Raw genomic sequence first — 23,102 nt, 5'->3', positions numbered from 1 at the left:
ACATTAACAATTTAATAATCAATCAATTTTGGGCATATTAATGCCTAACAATGTTTTCTTCAGGTTATTCTTGCCAAATGGAGGTCACAAAAAATTGCTGATGTGTCAGGAGGCTGATCCAAACTCAGCTTCAGGGGGATCTGTCTGCCTTCTCATCACAGGGTCATCCCAGCACCCTTCTCTCCCTCATATTTTACTGAGCAGTTGGCAAGTCCAGCCCAAAGGTCTGTGGGATGCTGCAAGTACTCAGGCCTTCTCAGTGGTACTGAATGTGCCCTGCTAGTCATGCCCAGAATGTAGAGCTGCAGAAAACTAACATGACATTATCCAAAGCTGCTGAATTGCTGAGCTAACCGATGAAACTATAATTTGAAAAGGAGAACTCGCCGAACAGTAAAGAACAAGTGTGGTAGGATGCTGATGCTTGGCATTATTAAGCTCTCGCAGACTTCCCAATTAGTTGGGCCAGCTTCAGGAAATTGGCAGCTCTGGGTCTAGACAAGACTGAACAGAATAAAAATAAAGAGGTTTTTTTTCCTTTTCCCAAATTTCTCTTTTCACATAGCTAATGATGTAGGTGACCCTGTGGAGGAAATCACTGGAATTTAATTTGAATTCCTTCCTCTAGAAAATTCCATGATTTCTTCAATCTCTACAATATAAGGCTCATTCTCTCTTCTAGAAGAATATGACCCACAGGCTAATGTTCTAAAGAAGAACCCAGGAGTCAATTCATCTCTCCCAGACCCTGAAGAGAGAGAGCTGGGAGAACAGGGTCTTCAAAGAGGCCAGAGACCAAAAGAAGTACCTCCCATTCTGCCTACAGCCCCTGAAGGACCAGCCGTAGCTAAACTGTCATCCATCCAGAAGTTACAGAGCTTTAACGTGATGTGCATACTGGAGGTTTCAGGTAGGCAATTACAACGTATGCAGAAGACAATGTCATACTTATCCCAGCCATAGCCATCACTGTTCTTCTGCTAGTGGTCCCTATGACAGCAGTTACAGGTTCTGTTTCAACTCTTCCTTGTGCCCTGATCACCAGTCCCTTTTATCCAACTATCTTGATTTAGATCCTGCTCACAATCACTCCTCCACCTGCCAAGTCAATTAAGTCTAACTTTACCAACACTTTGACCATACCCTTGCCTTTCATTTGCCAGTTATCCCTGCATGATACTGGTCTCTACTTGTCTGATTAGATCTCCTGCCAAAGCCTATTTAAGTCTCCTACTTCTGAGATAGGACTGTTTTTTTCCTAGCATATCCAAGCAGTGGAGAATGTCACAATTGCACTTCAGGCATTACAGAAGATGATGGTTCTCCATGCCCAGAACTTCTAGCCAGCTATAGGCAATGCCAAACTCGGTTGATGAATCTATATTGTTAGCTCGGGAGTATATCCATCAAATATCCAGCAAATGATATGAACAAATAATCTGAAACTTGAAGATGTTAGCAAGCCTAGCACAGGCCTAACTGAGTATGAAGCTGCAGCTGACAGACCATTTTCAGCTGAGTGAGCAAGAAACTTGGGATCAACCTAGAAAAGGGTACACTGATTTATCAAAAAGATTTTATGCCACTCAGATAGAGTCTCTGCTGGGCAATAGTGGAAACTTCTCAAGCAAACCCTTAGGCTCTGCTTTAAAGGTGACCGTCAGTTGCCTGCATCTCGGGGGCAACTGTGGGTCTCTTTCAGATTTACTACTAATAACGGAAAATCATCTACAGAGCACTTTACAGATACTAACTTGTTTAACCCTCACCTACGAGGCAGGGTCTATTAATTTACAGAACTTATTTAACAGATGGGAAAACTGAAGTGCAGAGAGATTTAGTAACTTGCCCAAAGTCAAACATCTGTGAAGTGGTGGAGCCAGGATTCTAACCCCATTTGGCTGCTGAGCTATTGAGTGATACCTGACAGCGCACCGCTCATTTACTGTTATGAGGTTGCAAATATCTCCACTTGACAGATGAAGAAACTGAGCCTTTCCAAGGACTCACTGCTGCTCAGAGGATTTGCAGCCAAGTATAGTTGATTGCAAAGCCTGTTCTCTTTCCATTTCTGCTACACCAACACAGCATCTTCTATATGACTATATGGACCTCAACAAGAATGCAGTCACCTCTGTAGGTCAGTGTCAGGAAGGCCACACAATGCCAATCCAGAAATGAGTTTGCTTGAGTTGACTTATTCATCAGGGTCTGGGATGTGAGTTGCAACCAATATCCAGCAAAAGATCTTCTACGAAGACACTTTTATCTATTACTCTAAGATAATAAATGCATGGCTGGTTCCCTTCTACTATGAAGAATATTATGGGGAGTGTGGAGAGAGAAGGAAGAGACTGGAGATAGCTACAGTTCTAGAGATTTAGACTGCCCCCAAAGAGCAAAGATGCCAGTAGCCCATACGGCACCTTTGCATATTGGAAAAAGATACATGGATTTCAGAGTCACACAGACCAGGGTTTGATTCCTGGTTCTCTAACTCCCTGATACCCTAGACAGGGTGACCTCAGGTAAGTCATCTAATCTTCCTGAGCCTTAATTTCTTCATCTCTGAAAGAGAGCTAATAATCGTCATCTTTCAGGGTTGCCATTAAGACCTAATGAGAGTGAGCAGAGTGTTTGGCACACAGTCACTTTCTGATAAATGAGGACACTTAGTTGCTCAAGTTGTTGGGGAAATTGTTCTGTAGTTGATATTGTGATATCCAAGATTGTTTCCATGATATGTAAAATTGGAAAAAATTACTTATCTTCTCTAAGATTCAGTTTTGTCATATATAACATGGGGATAAAAGCAGTAATTTTTCTGCATAAGTGTGTTGTGCAGATTAAATGAGATAATATACACAAGAGCTTAGCACCGTACATGGATCTATTAAATGTTATTCATTCTTTCCCATCTTCCTTTTCTTCTTCCTCTATCTTCATGTTAAAAAAGGCATTTTCATGGCATAATGAAATATAATTTAAGAGATGAAACACCAGTACTGGAATCGTCATTCACTTTGATTTTATATTACATTTTAGATAAGTGATTTTAATTGTTAAAGTCACTCAATAGGAAACCATTACTGTGCCATCTATGAATTTTCTTGTCACAATTATGTTCAGAAATCTAGAGATATTATTGAAGGCTCCTACACCTAACTAGTGTCATAAATATTATTCTAAGGGCAAACAGTGTGAACTCCTTGAGGAAAAAATGTACGTGTCCAGTATCTCAGAAAATGCCTGGCATAGAGAAGATGTTAGAGAAATATTCTTGACTGAGGGCACTTTCTTTCAGGAAGAAAATCCAGCTAATATCATTTAAAAACCTATAGCTTAATAAATGTGTAGTGATATTTTTTATATTTATGTAGTATATGTTGTATTTGTAGTCAATAAAAATGATATGAGAAAAACTAACCCTATATATGTCATTAACTGTATTTAATTTTTTTAATAATAAGTAGCATACAAATAAAAGCTATTCCTGAGACTCTAAAAAATTATTAATATAGTGCATGGCCAGAAAAATTTTGTCATAGATCCAAATATCAAAATGCAAATACAGTACCAGACTGAGCATTCAAAAAGGTTATAAAGATATTGTCCTAATTGATGAATTTCTGATGGCAAAAGAATGAAACGTTCTAAAATAACGCAAAACGTTTAATTATTTTATTTTGACATTTCTCTATGCATTTAGCCTAGAGAAATGATGTGCACTTTTGCTCAATTTCAAGGCTCTGAATTAGAGAAATCTCCGTAGCGGTGTAATATTTTTGAAAGCACACTGCTATTTGTTTTGATTTCATCTGGTGTAGCGAAAAGGTCAGTGCCTTTTGAAGGAAGCTTTCTTTAGTGGAGCTGAACGGCAGAGTCAAAGTCAAAACAACAGTGAATTTAATAGCAACCTTGGATTTTATAATTTAGGTGGTGGGACATCCTGTCTCTCACAATACTCTCCACATAAGTCTTAAAAAAAAAACAATACAGATGACTGTTGGTGCCAAGTGAATCACCTGCACTTAAGCATGTGATCGTATTCTCAAGTTCTGTAAAAACGGTCCACTTTTGTTTCTCATCAAAGAGTTCTCAAATATAGCCAGAAATTCATTTCTATTTCTCAAGGCATTAATTAATTAAAACAGAAATAAATAGAAGAACACAAATTAAAGATGATTATGTGTAGAAAAGGATGACTTCACCAATGATTCAAACACCTCAAATTCCAGGGCCCTTTTTCTCTGAAATAATTTTTCCTTTGCGGGTTTGAATTTCCTGTTCATAGGAAATTCCACATACTGGAATCATGTAGATCCTGTTTCAAATGGAAGATGGATATTTAGAAATGTGGGTCCCCTGAGAACTGAGATCACTGGCAGCCCTGCAGCTTAATTATCAGAACCAAGAATTAAACTCTCTCCATCAATATGACTTTATTATTCATTCCAGGAAATACCTGTCCAGAAATTTAAAGCTATTAACAAATAAATAATTTCACTGTTAGCTTTAGGAACTTTCCAAAAATCCATTTATCTGAACTACAGTCTAATGAACCAGCCTCTTCTTCTAGACAATAAGTCACTCAAATGGTCAACCAGTCACCTTAAAAATAATTGTTTCTCATCAAGACTCAGGCCAAGACCATGCCCAACTAGGTCCATAAATCCTAAACATTTCTTTTAAAATGCTGTTTCTAAAAATTAGTCATATTTATTTTTAAAGGTAATACATGTATTAGGTTAAAAATTTTAAAGGCATAAAATAGATTTCCAGAGTGAAGATGACAGTATAAAGTCATCATTTATTTTTCCTCTTTTCAGAAATTGCTCCAAAGCAAGAAGAAAAGTGAAAAGCAGAATGCAAACTCCATCTGAATAACTTTTAACTGAAACATGGAGCCAGACAGGAGGGAAGAGCATGGCAGTGAAGAAGTAAAGGTAATTCACTTCGTCCTTGTCCTCCACCCACAGTGCTGCCCTCCCCAGAACAGTAATGGTTACCTGTTGATAACAGGTATTGTTACCTGTTGTGCATCCTGGAGACTCCTACACTCTTTTTTTTCTTTATTGAGGTATAATTGACATATAACATTGGGCTAGTTTCAGGTGTAGAACATAATGATTTGATATTTGTATATATTGTGAACTGATCCAGCGGTCCCCAATCTTTTTGGCACCAGGGATCGGTGCTCCTATGAGAATCTAATACCTGAAGATCTGAGGTGGAGCTGAGGCAGTGTTGCTAGCGCTGAGGAGTGGCTGCAAATACAGAAGAAGCTTCGCTAGCTTGCCTGCCACTGACCTCCTGCTGTGTGGCCCAGTCCATAACAGGCCACAGACTGGTACCTGTCCATGGCCTGGGAGTTGGGGCCCCCTGATCCAAACTCTTATATATCAAGAATTGTCTACCTAATCTCAATCAGATCTCTCCCCGTAAAAACACTTAAATCCAAAACCTCAAAAATAACCACCCCTGACCTATCCCTTCTGAGACATTATAAAGACTGCTGAATTGGAGGTCACACTCACTGTAATAAGTATTAAATTTCACTTTGCTTGATCAATATTCACACTATCTTTTTGGTCAGTCTATACTGTAAAGACAGAGGGTCTGAGAAGTGAGTTGCTCAAGGTTATAGAGAGTCAGAGCCAGACATTAGTCCAGGCTTTCTAACACCAAGTCTGGTATCCTATGTTATAACTGGGGGGACTCTGAACAGCACTTCTTCCAATCTTTAAATTCCCAGAGAAGAGAGAATTTAAAAAATTCACCTGTTTACACAGCCAAGCTTTCAGATATCCTAGATCAGGGATTTTTATTTAGTATTATTTTCCCCAAAGAGCTGTTATCTTTAAAAAAGTTATTTCTAAGACACTAATATTTCATAAAATCTTCCTATGACATCACATTAGATTTAGAGTGTACATGACTTATCTCTATGCCCAAATCAGGGCATAGAGTGGTGGAAACTTTTCCTTCTCCATTTTATGTAGGGCTATTTGAATAATTTGCCCTGAGGCAACTGCAAATGTTTCCTTTTCAATTTTTCTTTCTCTCTCTTCTTTCTTTTCCTTTTTAGTTGTTATTTCTTGGAAAACAGCATAGAAATATGTCAGTAGACCCATAGACATGGACTCAATCTATTCTTGACTTTCTAACTTATGAGTTACATTATAATGCAGGTATATTATTATTATTGCTACTATTACTATTGTTATTATTAGTGAAAAATGATAAGTACACCTCAAAACACTATCTTTGACATCTTTCACATGTCCTGAATCCTTTTGGAGAATAGTGTAGCAGTGATGAGGAAACCATTTTTACAGAAGAGCTAAATGGCTTTTCTAGAGATCAAATTTGTATTCTCAAAAAACATTTTAATTTCTTTCAGAATGTTCCCTCTAATTTCCTGAGATTCACTGGGTAACATAGCTCAAGCATGCCCAAAGAGGTCCCTCTCATTCTGTAGTGTGCTGGGTTGTAGTCAAATGCTATTGGCTCTGGGTGTCTCTCAAACTACACAATTATTGAGCAAGTCTCAGGTTGTTCTTATTCCCTGATAGTCTTAAAAATTTTGCTCAGTTACCCCCTATAGTTTTTCTTTTTAAAACCACTTGTGTACATTAAAAAATCAACAACTGAAATTTCCTCTCATTGGAGAGTCTCATCCATCCAATTCATTCAATGTTATGACATTGGGCACCTATGAAGTCGGTTTTCATTGCCAAACCAATCACTTAATCTATTAGAAAAAGCTTGACTTTCTTTTTCTGAATAACATGTTAACATATGCTGTACTGACAACCATAGTTACTTCTGAAGCTTAACTTTAAGGTATATGAATTACTGGAAGAAGGTTTTCCAAAAATTTGTCACATGAGTAGACAATAAGGTACTGCCAAATGGGACCCTCCCAGAGAAAGCCATTTGGGAATAGTCCCTGTGTTTGGCAACCCAGAGGATTTTACATTCCAGATCAATACAAAACATAGTGTCACCTTTTTTTTAGATGGATGAGTTGGGAGAGCAGCGAATGAAGAAAGGGTGGTAGAAAAAGGAAAAGTAGCAGATCTAATTTAAGAAAGCGTTCACAGGGAAGTGAACCTCTGGAAGTGGCTTCCTTCCAAGTAACCCTGACTGCATATGTGCTGAAAGTCTCTGGGAATCCCTAGAGCAAATTCAGATTAGCTGGAAGGCAATTATTCCTGGCACGTGAGTAAGGTCATTTTGGTTCCTAATTTGGCAGCAACCAAGGCTCAGAGTATTACAATCCTTTTGTGGGCCATTTCCAATTGAGGCAGAATTCTCTTCCCTGTGAGCAGCAGGACTGGTCCAGCATATGATCTGTTATGTGGGACCAAGGAAGAGTCTTCAAAGCCCTGCCATGAACTTGTGCAGTACAGTTACAGCTTGATAAAGACCCTGAAGCATCATGTAGTGTTCAAGGCTGGCCTCATGGTGTTATCTGATGGTAATGCCAGGATTGAATCCATTGGAAGCAAACAGAAGTTGGGACACAGGCTGTTATAACTTTGCTTAGAAGCTTTCCTTTCTCTATTTTAACCAGACCTTTTAGGTTCATGACATCATATTCTGTGATGATAACTTGCAAGCCCCCCAAATATTTATTCTCATCTCATAGAAGGTACTCTAACACATACTCAACTCTATGCAGGAATCATCAGTCAATAAAAAGATTAAATTTATAGAATACTGTCTTGATGAGTTAGGGTTGTTTTAGGCATACAAACTCCAGGTACTGTTATAAAGTCAATATAGTTTCTCAAATCATATATTAGCCTTATTTGTTCATTACAGTTATCCAATTTATAGTGACATACATTGTGGTGAAAATATTTTAATGACTTCTTATTAATAAAGGTAGAGTAGAAGAGAATCCAACTCCTTCCCCTTAGCACGAGTTTGGAGAGGGATTTCTAGTATAAATTTATCTATTTGCCTTGTTAGCCATTCTACCTTCAGTTCTCAATATTTAATTGTGTCATTTACATACGTCTAGGTAATATATGCACCAATAAATTATATTCCAAATGCTTATGCATTTTTATAATGATTATGTCACTTTATATTATAACATAGTCTCATAAAGTACTCTTAAGTAGCTAGCTTAATTTTCCTTTCTGATATTTCAAGGCAGATTTTAGAAAGCAAGATTAAAACTGTATATTTTTACAAGCATTCTATAATAGTTATGCTTTTGACAATTACAGATTTCAAGTAAATTTATTCTTAATAAATTAAGAAATCATACCTATTTTTAAAAAGCTTATCCTTTTACTGTTTTCCCTTAGATTGTGATTTGTCTTTCGAAATCAAAAAGGACATAAAACTTAAAAGAATAAGAGTAAGTTATTTCATCTTTTTGTAAATTTATACTTATAATTTATGTTTCACTGCAAAAAAGGAAAGGCCAATTGAGCTAATAAAATATTATTCTTTTGGGAAAGACATTAAAAATGTATTTGATATTATGTATAAGTACATAGTTATCCAAACTTACTTTTTAGCAGAAAGTAATATTGGTACTCGGAAAATTATTAGTTCATGAAAAAAAGCTCTTTTTTGCTTAATATAATTTCACTTGTGTTTAAATACGTATCAACATTTATTAGTGTTACCTTAAGATTTTAGTGACCGCAGTCTCCTTTTCTAGAAGATTCCTTGCCCTGATGCTGAAGACAGACTTGCGAAGCTGTAAAATTATGAGTATGACATTAGTTTTAGAATGTAAAGGGATAACATACTGACAAATCATTACATATATTAAATAGGTAACACTATTAAAATATTAAATGAGCTTTTTTTCCCCCATTGATTCTATCATTTAATTTTATTTTTACTTTTATTTAGGTAGAACTGCAAACAAACTTGTGAGGCTACATGTCACAGCTATGGGGGAGATGCGTTGGCTATGCCCACTCGTCACAATGTCACTTTACATCTGAATAGGCTAATTCATTTTCCAAAGAATTTAATGTCGAAATGTATGTAGGACTCCTTGTTGTGACTGTTCAGTAAAATGTCTTCTAATCCACACCACAACTCAGGTTGTTGGCCTGTGACCCAAAACTAATCTGAATGATCAGGATGGAGAGAAGTGAGATGAGCCTTCAAGGTTTCTTAGTTTGCAATGACGAAATTATTCTAGGGAAGAGGACTAAGAAAAAAAGTCCTAGAGGCTGACTACAAACCAGGAGATGTATTCCCCAACTCAGCTCTGGCCTGCTTGATAGTTGCAGAAATCAGATTGGTGACAAGTGTATAGGGAGCCAAACTGGGCAGGAAAAAGGCAGAGACAGAATAGGGAGGCACACCATCCTGAGAAGATTCGTCATAACAAAGAACAAACTAAAAAGTGTAACTCCAGTAGTCGGACCAAAGATAACACTTGAAAAATGACCTGTTCATTTTGATCAATAGATTAGAGTAGATTTCCTGAGCACTTAGTATGAGATTAGTGACTATTGGAGATATAAGGTAATTTGGAATCAATTCTTGCTTACTAGAGTTGAAAAGCCTACTTACGACTGCAAGACTACGACACATGAGATTGTCAGAAAAAAGTAGGATACAGCATATAGTAAAGTGCTAGGTGATACATACAGTAGACCAAGATGAGAGAGGCTGTGGGACTTTGGGTGGGAGAGAAATAGGTGTGTCTGAAATAGTGAGCAAAACTTAACTGAGGAAGTGGACATTGTTCTGGGCCTTGAAGAATAGTTAAAATTTCTATAAGCAAAGGAGGCAGTGGGTGAAGGCCTGAAGCTAGAAATGCACGCATGGGGCAAATTAGTTTGGTGCAAACTATAAGTGCTGAACTAGGCACTTAAGCAAGGCAAGTGGAAGAAGCGCTACAAGGCACACTGTGTTTCAACAAAGTTGAGACAGGGAAATAAAAAGCAGAAGATAGAACAACTCTGTATTCAGTAAAAATAGACCGCCCAGTTTCTTTTAAACAAGAGTTAAGGTAACTTGAAGTGCAAAGTCACAAAGCTCCAATTTGTAAACAAACCTAAAACAAATGCTGTAATGTCAACCAATATGTCCATATGGCCATAGCTGGAGAAGAACTTGTGGTCATAAATTGTTTTTTTTCAGCTACAACTGAGAACCTAGATAACATTATAACTAGCAATATAATTTTCATACTTCACAGCAGATCTGTAATAAGGGAAGAATAATTGAACACACTGTCAATTTCTTTCACGTGAGGAAGGGTAGCAGACTTATTTTTTTCAATAATGAAAAACTGAATTGGTTTCATTAGTCACCAGAACATTCAGGAAAATAAATTAATGTGCAGACAAGGAGACAAGATCGGATGTCATTTTTTTAAAAATTACATTTTCAGTGTAGTGCACAAAAGACTGTTTACCATTGTGTATCATGAAACTTCTTTAAATCTTCTCCTTTCGCATAAAGAGGTGACTTTTGGCATTGATTTAACCTCCTCGTGGAGACAGTACATCTCCTAAGGAATGCTGTTTACAGTAACTTTGGAAACAGAAGACTCATTTGAAGGGTTCCATCATGGTGGCACATCTGCCCTTTTGTTATCTAAGCATATACACAGTCACAAGAAAGGCCCAGGTTACAGGGGCCCTGAGACAGAAAGTTTTAGGAGAGGACTTCAGATCCCACTGCTCCTATTTCATCTTCAAAGGACAATAATATGACTTAGGCATATTTCCTACTGTAAGGTGATGGTTTGAACTCAATTACTTATCTACTGCCCTGTAATTGAGCAGCTGACACTTGAAATAGTGTTCTTCATGTTTAGAAAAACCTTTTTAGCAACTGGGGACAATATTTATTATATTGTTTCTAAAATTATCTCTGCACTGCCTGAGATTGCTAAAGGGCTATCAAATCTCCTTTGTCCTAGACCTGAACTAATCAAAACAAAATACACTATTAATCTGTACAAAGTACTTGAGAACTGGTTTTAGAACTAACAGCAGAAGTAGTGAAAGAATAAATATTGTAACAGAACTTCAGATTCAGCTTTGGGGTGCTCTTGAAAGAAGAAAGGAGATATCTTTATCTACATTATCTATGTATGTATGTATGTATGTATGTATGTATCTATCATCATCATCTATCTATCATCTAATCCATCTAACATCTATTTATCATCTATCTAGATGATAGTTATATATTTAGATAGTTATATATTTTAACTGTTATTTTTTCTAGTAACTAAAGAAAGCCTATAATGATTATCTAGTTATTGCTTCTGTTTTTCTTATTTCTGTTGTAAAGCTTTTCACATTTCTTTTAGCAAAGGACAATTTCTAAAAGCTAGTCACAGTACTCAGAGCTACACTGCTCTGCAGTGCCCTCTTCTGGCTCCAAAAGATACCAATAGGCACCTAAAATGATCAAAACAAAGATCTAATTCTTAAGTAATTTTAGATCTGAAATTGTAAATTACATCTATGAAAGGCGTCAGTAATTGTTCATTCTAGATGTAAACATGTCAGAAATGTATGAATTAAAAGGAAGGATGTGCATGACATATTTACATAGAGTTTGTATTGAAAAATATAAGATTAGTTGAAAATGCCTCACTTTTTGGTGGTTATATGTTGTAAACTTAATACGTTCAACTCTACAAGATGACCATTCTTTGAATTATTTTTAAAAATAAATAAAATTGAATAAAGTTGTTCAGACAATAAATTGTTCAAAAATAAAGTTGTTCAAACAATACAGAAATAACTTTGTCTTACAATTTTAATTTAAAAGATCTTTCCAGAATTGTGTACTTTAACATGAAATTCAAGAGCCTAGAAGTTCAAACCAATTTGTATAGAGTTATATATGGCTGAATAAGTTGGAGCTGATGGACACAGCAATGAATAGACCTACCTGTGTGGGTTTTTTTTTTTGGAAAGGCCTTTTAAACCTTTTAATCTACAAGTTCTCCATTTTTTTTCCCCTTATAGTTGAAGAACCTGGGTCATTTGCCCTGTAGTTTCTGGGAGTCTGGATTTTGCTAAATGCTCATTCATGGTATAGTTCACGTATTCCTCCGCCTTCTGTATTTCCTTTAAATTGGCAGCTAGATCTAGTGTTTCATTAGACAGATTTGTTTCCTTTGGCAAGGCCATAGGTAGTGCCACAGGCATATAATGTCTGATTGTCTCTCCTTTTGTAATGTTAATAGTATTGATGTTCATTGCGCAGATCATTGATTCATTCTATTTGGAAAACTGTCATTTATTTTTCATTTATTACTTGCAATATTTTTATAATGAGGTACTTCCCCTCATGTATTATTTGTTTACTCAGTTGTACAATTCATATGGAAAAGGCAAAATAAATGATGATTCTTTACCTGTACTCATAGTTTTTATGTAATTAATTATGTTTTTATCATGCTCTTAAGGTGATCAATTATTACTTAAAAACATCATTAGGAACTCAAGGATTTAAACATATATGATTGGTTTCAATCTGTTACAATTATTATCGTATGGTAGGTCAAATTATCCCAACTGTGCTTGTTGGGAGCTTTTTCGAGTTGGCCCATTGGTTCTTTTAATATGGCTCTAGTAGTCTTTGGTGAAGCTTCCTTGTTCTCACATATGACAAGGTATTCCAAGCTCATCTCGTATGCTTCCTATTCCAAATCAACAATTTTCTCCAAAGAGCTCCTGTTTATTTATTAAAAAATGCTATTTCAGGAATATAATCTAGATTCCAGTGATACTCACTGCTGCTGAGTTGGTCATTGATTTGAATACTTTACCTGAGTTTATTCTAATATTTTCAATTTAAAATCAGTTTAAATTTTACCTAATCTCTTCTATATGACATCTCTGTATCTCTTCACCCCATCCCCAATCAAGCCTTGATTATCAAAGACATACAGGATGATAGAATTAGACTATCTCAAAAGTACTCATTAATTTATTTCACATTTCATAGACAGTAGTCTCATAATTACAATACCTATTCTAAAACAAAAATACAATTAATGAATATTTTAAAACTGTTTCCATATATTTTTTCCCATTGTTCCCTTTTATTTGTATACTAGTACTATACTCATATTAGCAGAGCAAATTGCTATTACATATTTTACTCTTCATTTTAATCCTCATGTAGTCATAGTATTATACATAATTATATCTTGAATGCTTCCCACCAGTTCTTATGTCAATGTGTTAGGGTCATTTTTGTAGTTCATTTTGGTTGTCCAAAGCATGTTTTTAGTAGTTTCTCACGAAAGGCTCATGGAAACAATATTACTCACATCTTATAATACTTACATTCTTACATCTTGATAACAGTTTTTTTTTTTTTGTCACTTTAAACTTGATATAAAAAACTTGGCTCACATACTTTCTCTCTGGCTATTCTATGTATGTTACCCTAATTTCTCCTGAAATAAAGCATTACTGCAGAAAAGTCTGATGGTACTCTAATGTTCTCTCCTTTATAAATCACTTGTTCATTTTGAGCTAGATACCGATTTTTTACAAATTGAAAATCTTACGATTTTTCTGGAGTATTTCTTATTTTTGGTCATTCACGGTTGATATTTTCAGGTCATGTGTACTTTCAAGAGTTTCAAATCTTTTTATATTTCAAAAAGTTTAGTACTTGTTTTGTTCTATTGCTTTAGTTTTCTTCTTTTGAAACTCTTATAATGTAGATGTTGGACCTTCTCATCTTCAATTTGTTATTTTCTTTCAAATAACTTCTTTTTAATTTCTTAAAATTTCCTCTTCTTCACTTTCTCTTTATCTTAAGGCTTCATTCATTGTATATAATCAGTTCATTCCTTGTACTTCAATCTTCATTGTTTTCCTGACTTCTAGCACTTTATGAATGAATTTTTCTAAGTTTTATTTATGTTGCTATTCTAATCTGATGTAATTTTTAATGTTTTGATTCATTTTGCAACAGTATGCTACGGTTTGAGCTGCTTGTAGGCATGTCTTTATGTCAAGCTTTCACTGTCTATAGGAACAGTATTCTCCTTATTTTTTTTTCTTATAACTTTTGTAGGGAACTTGACTCTGATAATATTCTATTGCTCACTGTTATGCAAAATTAGTTTTCTTGAATAGTTCAGTGTTTCTCTTCTAACTTCAGAGCTGCTTCTTCTGCTGTTTTAATATAGTAATCAAATATGGCAGCTTTCTTTCTGGGATTTCCTAGCTCTGTTCCTTACTCTCCCCTGACACCATCAAAGATCCAATTTTGTCTGGATCTTTTTTTTCCTCTATCACTCTTGTCATTGGCCTGTTCAATACTGATCCCACTTTTGGATATTTTTCCTCAGTGTGGAGCTAAGAAGGTGTTCCCCTATTCCCAGAAACATTAGATGCCTTTTTACTAACTTTGGCTTCTTTCCCACAGGTGCTGATATCATGTGTTGACTAAATGTTTGTGCTCCCTCCGAATTCCTATGTGGAAGCCCTAACTCCCAATATGATGGTATTAGGAGATGGGGCCTTTGGAAGGCAATTAAGTTTAGCTGTGGTCATGAGGGTAGAACCTCAACGATGGAATTAGTGTTCTTATAAGAAGAAAAAGAGACCAAAGACCTTCTTCTTTCATGTGAGGACACAGTAAGAAGAAAGCCATCTGTGAACCAGGAAGAGGAACCACACACTGAATCTACTGTCACCTTGATCTTGGGATTCTCAGCCTCCAGAATTGTGAGAAATAAATATTTATTGTTTAAACCACCCAGTTTATGGTATTTTGTTATAGCAGCCCAACAGACTACGACATGATGCAAATCATGTGCTTACTGGTTTGTGTGCACCTGCTTTGATTTAGGGTTTGGGGATTACCTAGTTTTGTTGTAAATCTTATTTATTGATTTTTGCTTTTGCTATCTAGGTATTCTGTGTGGGAATTCGAGAATATTAAAAAACTATGTCAATGCCTGTCATCTTTCCAGAAGCCTCCTTAATTTTTCTTGTTGAATTTTGACACAGATTTAACACTTTTATTAGCCTTTTCAAAGAATAAAATTTTAGTTTTATTGATATTATTTATTGCTTTTTCTCTATTTGATTAATAATTACTTTTATCTTCATTATTTCTTTCCTTCTGCTCTTAGTCTTTTCTTGGTTGATATTTTTCTGCATATTTGAGTTAAAATACTTGAAAGATTAATGTCAGTCCATATTCTTTTACTAAATATGCATTTTAAGGCTACACTTTTTCCTCTAAAAATACCTTTAGCTACTTCTTACAAGTTTGATATGTATTATTTTCATTATTTTTCAGTTCAAGATACTTTTAATTTCTCTTGTGGTTTCTTCTATACTCTCTACATTATTCAAATGTGAAGATATCTTTTGTGGTTATTATGTGGTTTCTAATTTTATTACATTTTGGTCAAATAATGTCTTCTTTAGGATATTGATTTGGTTTATATTAAAAATTCTTTTGTGGTACAGACAGTGCTCATGTTTTGTAAATCATCCATGTGTTCTTGAATTACAATGTCTAATCGCTAGTCATTGCTGAGGAATATATAAATTATCATCACAGGAAGCTGGTAAACTGTATATTTCAAATCCTTTAGATCCTTATTAATTTCCTTGGATCTTTGATAATGAACTGAGGTATTATATACATATTTTAAACTTAATCTTCAAGTTAATCTTCATTTTTTATGGATGAATAAACAAAAATTAGGTTGTCTAAGGTTACCCAGATAATAAATTAGGTTACAAAAATTAGGTTGTCTAAGGTTACCCAGATAATAAATTGCAGAATTATGACTAGAACTCTGGATTGTACAGCTTCAGTGTCCAAATCTTTTCACTATATCACGATGTCTATGTAAAATGTCACTAGCTTAACAGTAAAAAAAGCATATTCCAAACTATATTGTAATAAAACATTGTCTGCTTGACTTGAAAGGTTTAGTTTACACATATAATAAGCTCTTACTTATCCCAAATCTTAATGTGAAATCTAAACTAGCCAACTTTTTCCTTTGTTCTATATATGCATAATTGATTTTCAGAATAACAACCCAGAACCATTAAAAGAGATCAATGAACTTTTCTAACCCATTCAAGCCAGTATGGTAATACGTATTTATATTTTACATTTACTGATTCCTTAAAATCAGGGATCCATCACACCTTTCAATTAACCAGAATATTAATTCAATTTATTCATTCATTTGGGTATAGCCACAAACCTAGCAGAGAATATTAGATTCCTTTGAGGTGCTACCGTGCTTATACCTAAAGAATCATAGTTTCACTCTAACATCATTCAAAATGAAGCCATTAATATTTATTTGAGAAAGAAAACCACAAATATAAGTATTCAATTAACTTTTTTGATTCGGAGTCGTTAACAATACATTTCTGTTTCTAACTGGGAAAAAGTTTAAGAGGCCCTGTTTTTCTTTTCTCATTTTGAAGACATTGATGGATTTATAATAATGGGAAAGTGCTTATAAAAACATATGGCCATGATGTGCAAAATTATGGTCTGATGAGCAAGGCTTGATGAATGTTATTTCTGCTGGAAAGGTGGAGTGTAATTATTGTAATGAGCCACTTTATTGAATATGTCTCCCACATAAAAAAAAAAAAGTAATTGAAAATTAGCAATTACTTAAAATTATATAGGTTGACAGTGGTATCTCATTTGTCTTTATTTGAAGTTTTCATACACCTGTGAGCTGAAAATTAATCTCAAAGTACATATGACAGATCATGTGTATGGTAAGATATTTCTATAAAATAAACTTTGTATGGAATTGACATTATGTTTGGAAAGAAAGAATTTTAAAAATTGATTAGTGTAGGTGGCAGCAAGGTTAAAACAATCATATTAAAAATATAAATAAAGATGAATTCCATTATAACATCATGTTATGAAGCTTAAATATGTCTTAGAATGTGGATTTTGTGAAAAGAGAGTTTTAGATGATTTTAAGATATTTCAATATTATTAATTCTGAATCCTGAAAAACATCAGAAATAAAAGTTACAATATATAAAAATATGTACGTGTACATACACACACTTCAAATCTTCCTTTGGCCTCCAGGCCACCCCGTGCGTGTTGATCCCTGCTCTGTGACACACCGTCTTATCTTTCTACGAATTCCACTAGATCATAAACTATCTGATAAGGATGGTGTCTTTCTTGTCTACTGCATTTTCCTTCAATGTCTAGCACTGTACTTAGTTCTCGAAATAGATTTAAAGAAAGAAAAAGTTTCTTAATATTAAAAAATGACTCTCTTTTCTATGCTACATTTTTTCTTATGAAGTGAATCCTTGAAATAACAAATGTGAATCACATAAAAATTACAAAGGACACTGCTTATTTTGAAATGTATCAATTCATTTGATATATAGGAAAATGGTGTACAATTAGAAACTAAATGATTGGAAATTTAATTCGCTTGACTTTTTTGCACTTGACTTTAATGACAATGCTTTAGTTATTAAAGCTGTAGCTCAAATCTTCAACACCTTATATCAGCTAGACTAGTGTAATGAAACTGATGATGCAAAGGATGAGGGAAAAGCAACATCTTCAATTATTGAAAAAAAATTTGTTGTGTTTAATATACAGTACTTACTGGTAAGAAACTATAATATATGGTAGGTCAATTTAAATTACAGAAGTAAAAGATAAAATGACTTTATGGTTATAACATATAAACAGAAAAATAAATATTGAAAATCTGTAGAGATTTAAACAAAATGAGGGAATTTATGATTGTGGGAGAAAATGCCAGATGATTTTAACCGTACAGATGTTTGTGAATTCAAAATCTGTGCACTCTAATACAAAAGGGCAGTCCTTGGTCTCCAATTACGATTCATTCGTATTTGAACTTCAGGTCCAAATAAGAAGAATATCAGCAGCAGCAACTATAACACATTGAGACCGGCATAACACTTAGTGGAAAGTAAAACTTATAAGTAAAACTATACTCAAAAGAGAAGAACATTTAGAAAGTACAGCCAAATGTAGATTTCAAAGATAGGTTTGGCTGCAATCTCAGCTCTCTGATACTTGTTTTGGAGACAGTCCTGAAAACTCTTGATTAAAAGCCTTCTCTATTACCTGTAAAAGACGATTAATCCTAGACTGATTGACTTTTGGCCCTTAATACCTTAGGAATACAAACAAATTACATATCACCTCAAACTAAAAATGATGACAATTAAATATTCTGCAAGAAGAATCATAGAATCATAGAATCATAGAATCATAGACGAATCATAGAATCGGGAATCATAGAAGAATCATAGAATCGGGAATTCCTACTCTCCTGTTAGTTGGAAGGAGTGTTTTTTTCCCAAGACCCAGCACATTGCTTGCATATAAAGGTCCTCAATAAATGACCGTCGAATGAAAGAATGCGCACTCAAACACAGCTCTATTTTAATCTGAGCTCAAAAACGTACTGCAAAGATCAATAAAAATGAATTTTTTTCCCCATTTTTACTACTTATCTTTTTGTTTCCTCTCCATTACTGTGACTAAATGGTCAATCAATTATCCACGAATACATTTTTATGCTAAAGGAGAAGTGCATAGGATTTTCATAGTTGGTCTGATGAATGCCACTTCTTCCCTCTCTGAGACAACAGTGCATCGTATCTTCACAATACAGCCCCTGTTTAGGTGGCAATATCATGCAATCTCCCACTCTGCTCTTAGAGAAACATCTTTCACGGCATAGTAGAGATGCTAAGCTATTATTTTAGAAAATTCTTTCAGAAGAGTAAAAGCCTTAAAGATGAAAACAGGCTGTTCTCTTTTTGTAAGTGAGTAAATGTTCATCCAAATTACAGATTAGGCTGAATAACTGCTGCTATGTGTGGAGTTACTGGAACAAATCATCAAACACTCTGTAATCACACAGAAAATTACCAAATGCTGTATGGCAATCAACAAAGCTTTGTGAAGAATAAATCTTTCCAGAACAATTTAATTTACTCCTTGAAAGTCTAAGACACTAGGTAGACAATGGGAGTAGTAACTGGAATATTATTAAAAATCAGACTTGAAAAATAATCACTCATGGGAAATAAGGACAATAAATCAGTACTTAATATATTGTTTCAACTGGACTTTTACATCTGAAGGTTAATTTGTTTAAGTAAAAGTCATTTGTCTTGATTGATGAATGTAAGTCTATTTGCTGAGTCTGACTTCATGGTATGGCTTAATATCAGTAACCTTTCTTATCAAGTACTAGGTGCAGTAGTAGGCTTTTAACATATATTATATTATTTAATTATCATAACAAACCTTAAAAATAAGAATTAGCCCTATTTTATAGATGAAGATTGGCACCTATATCACTAAATCACTATTCTACTCTACCTCTCACAATCAGTTACATCAAGCTTATTACGCTTTCTGTGCCTTTTCACATGCCTCCTTCTCTGCCTGGAGAACCTTTCTCCTGAATTCCTCAATCTTCCTTCTCCTGTAAAGACTTAGATCCTCTCTCATGTTCCTATAATACTCTTTACTTTCATTCATTTACATGTGTTTCTCCCCAGTAGGCTATAGTTTATATCTTGCTCATTGTTGAATTTCTATAGCCCAGAATAGTGTCAGATGAATAACAGATACTTCTTAAATGTTTGTTGAATGACTGAGTGAATGCTAGAGACTAATAGAAATGAAAAGAGTAAATAAAACATAGGAATTACGTTGATCATTTTCCTCTTTGTTCTGCACATGCGTTAGCTATTAACTGTGAGGGCTGATTACTAAATTTGCTATATGCTTAGCAGAAAGTAGGCAGTTAAGAGAGCATTAAAGGGCATTTTGTCTTGTTAAAATGTCCACACTTAGAAAATGTCCCTGGGCTCAAGTATAAATAAAGTTTATCTATACTTTGGTTTATAGGATTAATACATAAAAAAATACTAAAATCTTTTCTTGGTCTAGTAATTGTATTGTGACTGTAGTGCCAACACAAACTCTTCTTGCCTCTGTAGTCTAGCTGGTAATGGCACATGGGGTTAAGTAGATGGATCAGGGTTTGAAGGTCATTGAAGAGCAGAATTTGTATTAGCTATGCAGACCAAATGTCTCCATGGAAGTTTTGGACAGGGCCACATTTCGAGGACCTTTTGGCATGGGTCAAATGTTTCAGTGTATGTTTTGCATAGGACCAGATGTCCGCTGTTCCCAAGAAAGAGAGCAGACACTGACCTATTGTTAGAGAAATATTCACTATTCTTTATAAATATGGGTTCTGATACTGTACTAGAAAGTGCAAGGACACAAGGGAGTGGCTGAGACAGTCCTCATCCCTTCATCTATCTCAGGCCGATAGAAATCTGTGTGGTTACTCATGTTCCCCACACCATTATAGGTTCTGACTCCAGAAATGACACACCAGCCACAATAGCAGGGCAGAAAGAAGAGAAAGCTCAGAACAGGGAATGCCCAGATCCAAGCATGGTAGAGACCTTGACTTTGATGAGATGATTCACTTCTGAGGATGGAGTGGGCTGCTTTTATTACCAGAATTACTAGAAAGCCACGTTCACGTCTCAGTCTCAGTTTATTAACAAGCACTTTACTTAAGAAACCTAGGGTTTAATTTCAATAATATGGAGAAAAAAATAGGTGAAAAACCATTGACTGACTTCCTTTTGCTTGAAAACAAGAAAAACTCCTCTCAAGATAGGTGGGTTTATCCTTCAATCAGGAAGAAAAGGGCAAATGTGGGAAAGTGAGAGGAGAAAGGAGTGTGAGAATTAGCTCTTGGGAACACCTTTCCTTTGGAGTCTGGAAGGGCAGCCTTTTTCTCTCAAGGATGAGCGGGGAAAACATCATTTTCTTTTTCCTTTAGGATCTGAGCAGACCACAACGATGGCTTAAAGATTTTACATTTTTGTTTGCTTGTTGTTTACTGAGAGAAGGACAGGTATTTTAAACCATGTGATAAAGGTAATCAAACAGGGCTATTTTTAAAAACATGGTTTCTCCAAAGCGAGGTTGCCATGGGAATTACTTATGATGGTTCAAAGCCAGGGTAATTACTCAGAGAAAATCTTGCCTAAAGTGCTCTCCTGTTTTCTGCGTTATTAGTCTCCCCTCCCCTAGCTTCTGTTGTCAGTTTTTTCCCCACTTAACGTGTGATCTTTAGGTTCCTACGGACTCAGTGTTTTTCCTGGCAAGAGAAAAGTGATTCCTTCTAGTGAAGTGCAGTTTCTCCTTACTGGTAATCATTAAAGGAAAAGTTTTATTTTATTGTTCCTTTGCCATGTTATAAGAATCACTGATAAGCCAGCCTCTTGTTTTCTTTTTATTTCTTAGCACTCTGAGGAAAAAACAGCCTCAATTTGTATTCCCCGGTGCTGGAAGAATTTTTTTTCACGTAGAACACCTTGCTGTCCATTTGGCACTGACTGGCATGTACAAAGACAGTTTGGATTGTAACAAAAATTTCCTGATAAATACGTTGTCAGAGGAGCTAATCTCTGTTCAAAATTTTTGTCGAGTGTTTATTTATTTTTCTTAAAGTGGCTTTAGGGTTTCTTAATAAAAGTGAAAAAAGCTTGCCATATTAAAAAATACTAATACTAAACTGCTTTGTCTTTGATTTCTGCTTCCTTTAAATCCTCACCCCTGAAATTCATTATGTGAAATTCTCTGTTTTGGGTTTCCCTGCCCAATGGCACTCAACAAGGATGACAAATTCTGAGTATTTAAGAAGAATGTCAGGAACTGATGGCAGCTGAAGCAAAAACAGTGGATACTGAAAGAAATTGTGAAGTCTACTTTTCTGGCAACTTAAAGTCAAAGCTTTAAGAGTGGATGGCAGCATGAGTATGTCTCTTGCTCCTGCCATGATAGGGTAGTTGCTGCTTAGACAAAGAGCAAATATGGTCTCTGCATTACACCTTCCAAATTGGAGCATTTACCCAGATAATGAAGGCTGTAAGGGGATAAACAATATTATTCCAACATCTACATATGGGTCAAATAGGCTTACACGGAACGAAGGGAAATCTAACCATTATTGATAATTTTCCTTGTATAAAATCATGTGTTGTGTGTTTCAATCAACTGACATTGTAGATTAGGATTGCCTGCAGTCTTCAAACATTCTAGTCTTTTAGATGCTGAGTGGCTCGGATACCACCGAGGAGCAAGATATTGCTAGTTTGTTATATTTTAAGAGATTATGAGGGAGGCTAAAAGGTTAAATTACAGAATAAACTATAATAGTTATCTTATTCTCAGTTAAAAATAACTATTAAATGAGAAGACTTTTAAAGAGCCTCAAAATATAAGGACATTAAAGAAATTAGAAATGGCATTCTAAGTTCTCTGTCTGTAACCCAACACAGAAATGGCCTGGGGAGAAGTAATGGCAGGTGCACAAAAGAGGACACCAAATTCTCCAAATTCTCACCCCCAACCCTCCACATGTGCCAAGAATCTTTTAATTTTTTCCTCAACTATTTCAAAACACGCCGTTCAAAAATTTGAAAAACATCATCTTTCCTTTTAGAGAGAAAATAAATTTTTACAAGCTAAGATTTCAATTTTGTGTTTCCAGTGGGACTTAAAAAAGCGTGTTCTGGATTTGCCATTTGGGGCATAAATGATATCAGCTCTCCACATTGTTCTTGGAGTTAGCTGGAGTTAACCCACAGCCCAGCCTGGAGGTTCATTGCGCACCTCTGGCTTAAAGTCTTTTGAAATAAATTTAAATAATAAACAATGTGTATTCCTGATATGCAAAATGCAGTTTCAGACTGACTGGATGAAACCAGGCCATTATTATCCTCTCACTTGACTATTGGCTGACATATGAACTTTTGTGTCCATGTCCTGTACACAGTATTGAGTGAAATGTAACTATGGAAAAGAAAGGTGACATGTTTAATAAAATAGTAAAAGAGTTAAAGTCTTTAAAGAGAGTTAAGAGTATACTGCACGTGCGTGCATGTGCACACCGAAACACATTTCATGATTTTTCACTCAAAATTTAAAAGCGAAGGATGGTCTCAGTTGAAACTAAATTAGTGCCCTGGACGTTCAGGTGGAACAAATATCCAGAGCACAGAAGGAAA

The 23,102-nt window shown here is 35.1% G+C and overlaps 1 protein-coding gene across 1 annotated transcript in view; it reads right to left on the bottom strand.

The window, feature by feature from the left end:
- The window catches only part of NALCN (sodium leak channel, non-selective), a 292,340-nt gene that overhangs the window by 55,804 nt on the left and 213,434 nt on the right, over nucleotides 1-23,102 (bottom strand). The window contains exon 18 of the mRNA XM_023532439.1: nucleotides 8,652-8,725. Coding sequence (XP_023388207.1) covers nucleotides 8,652-8,725 — 74 coding nt within the window. The remainder of the gene's footprint in view (nucleotides 1-8,651; nucleotides 8,726-23,102) is intronic.

This window comes from Pteropus vampyrus, unplaced genomic scaffold (assembly GCF_000151845.1).
Source record: "Pteropus vampyrus isolate Shadow unplaced genomic scaffold, Pvam_2.0 Scaffold83, whole genome shotgun sequence".
Lineage (NCBI taxonomy): Eukaryota > Metazoa > Chordata > Mammalia > Chiroptera > Pteropodidae > Pteropus > Pteropus vampyrus.
Note: the sequence above shows the minus strand (reverse complement) of the source record. Positions and strands in the feature narration are given on the sequence as shown.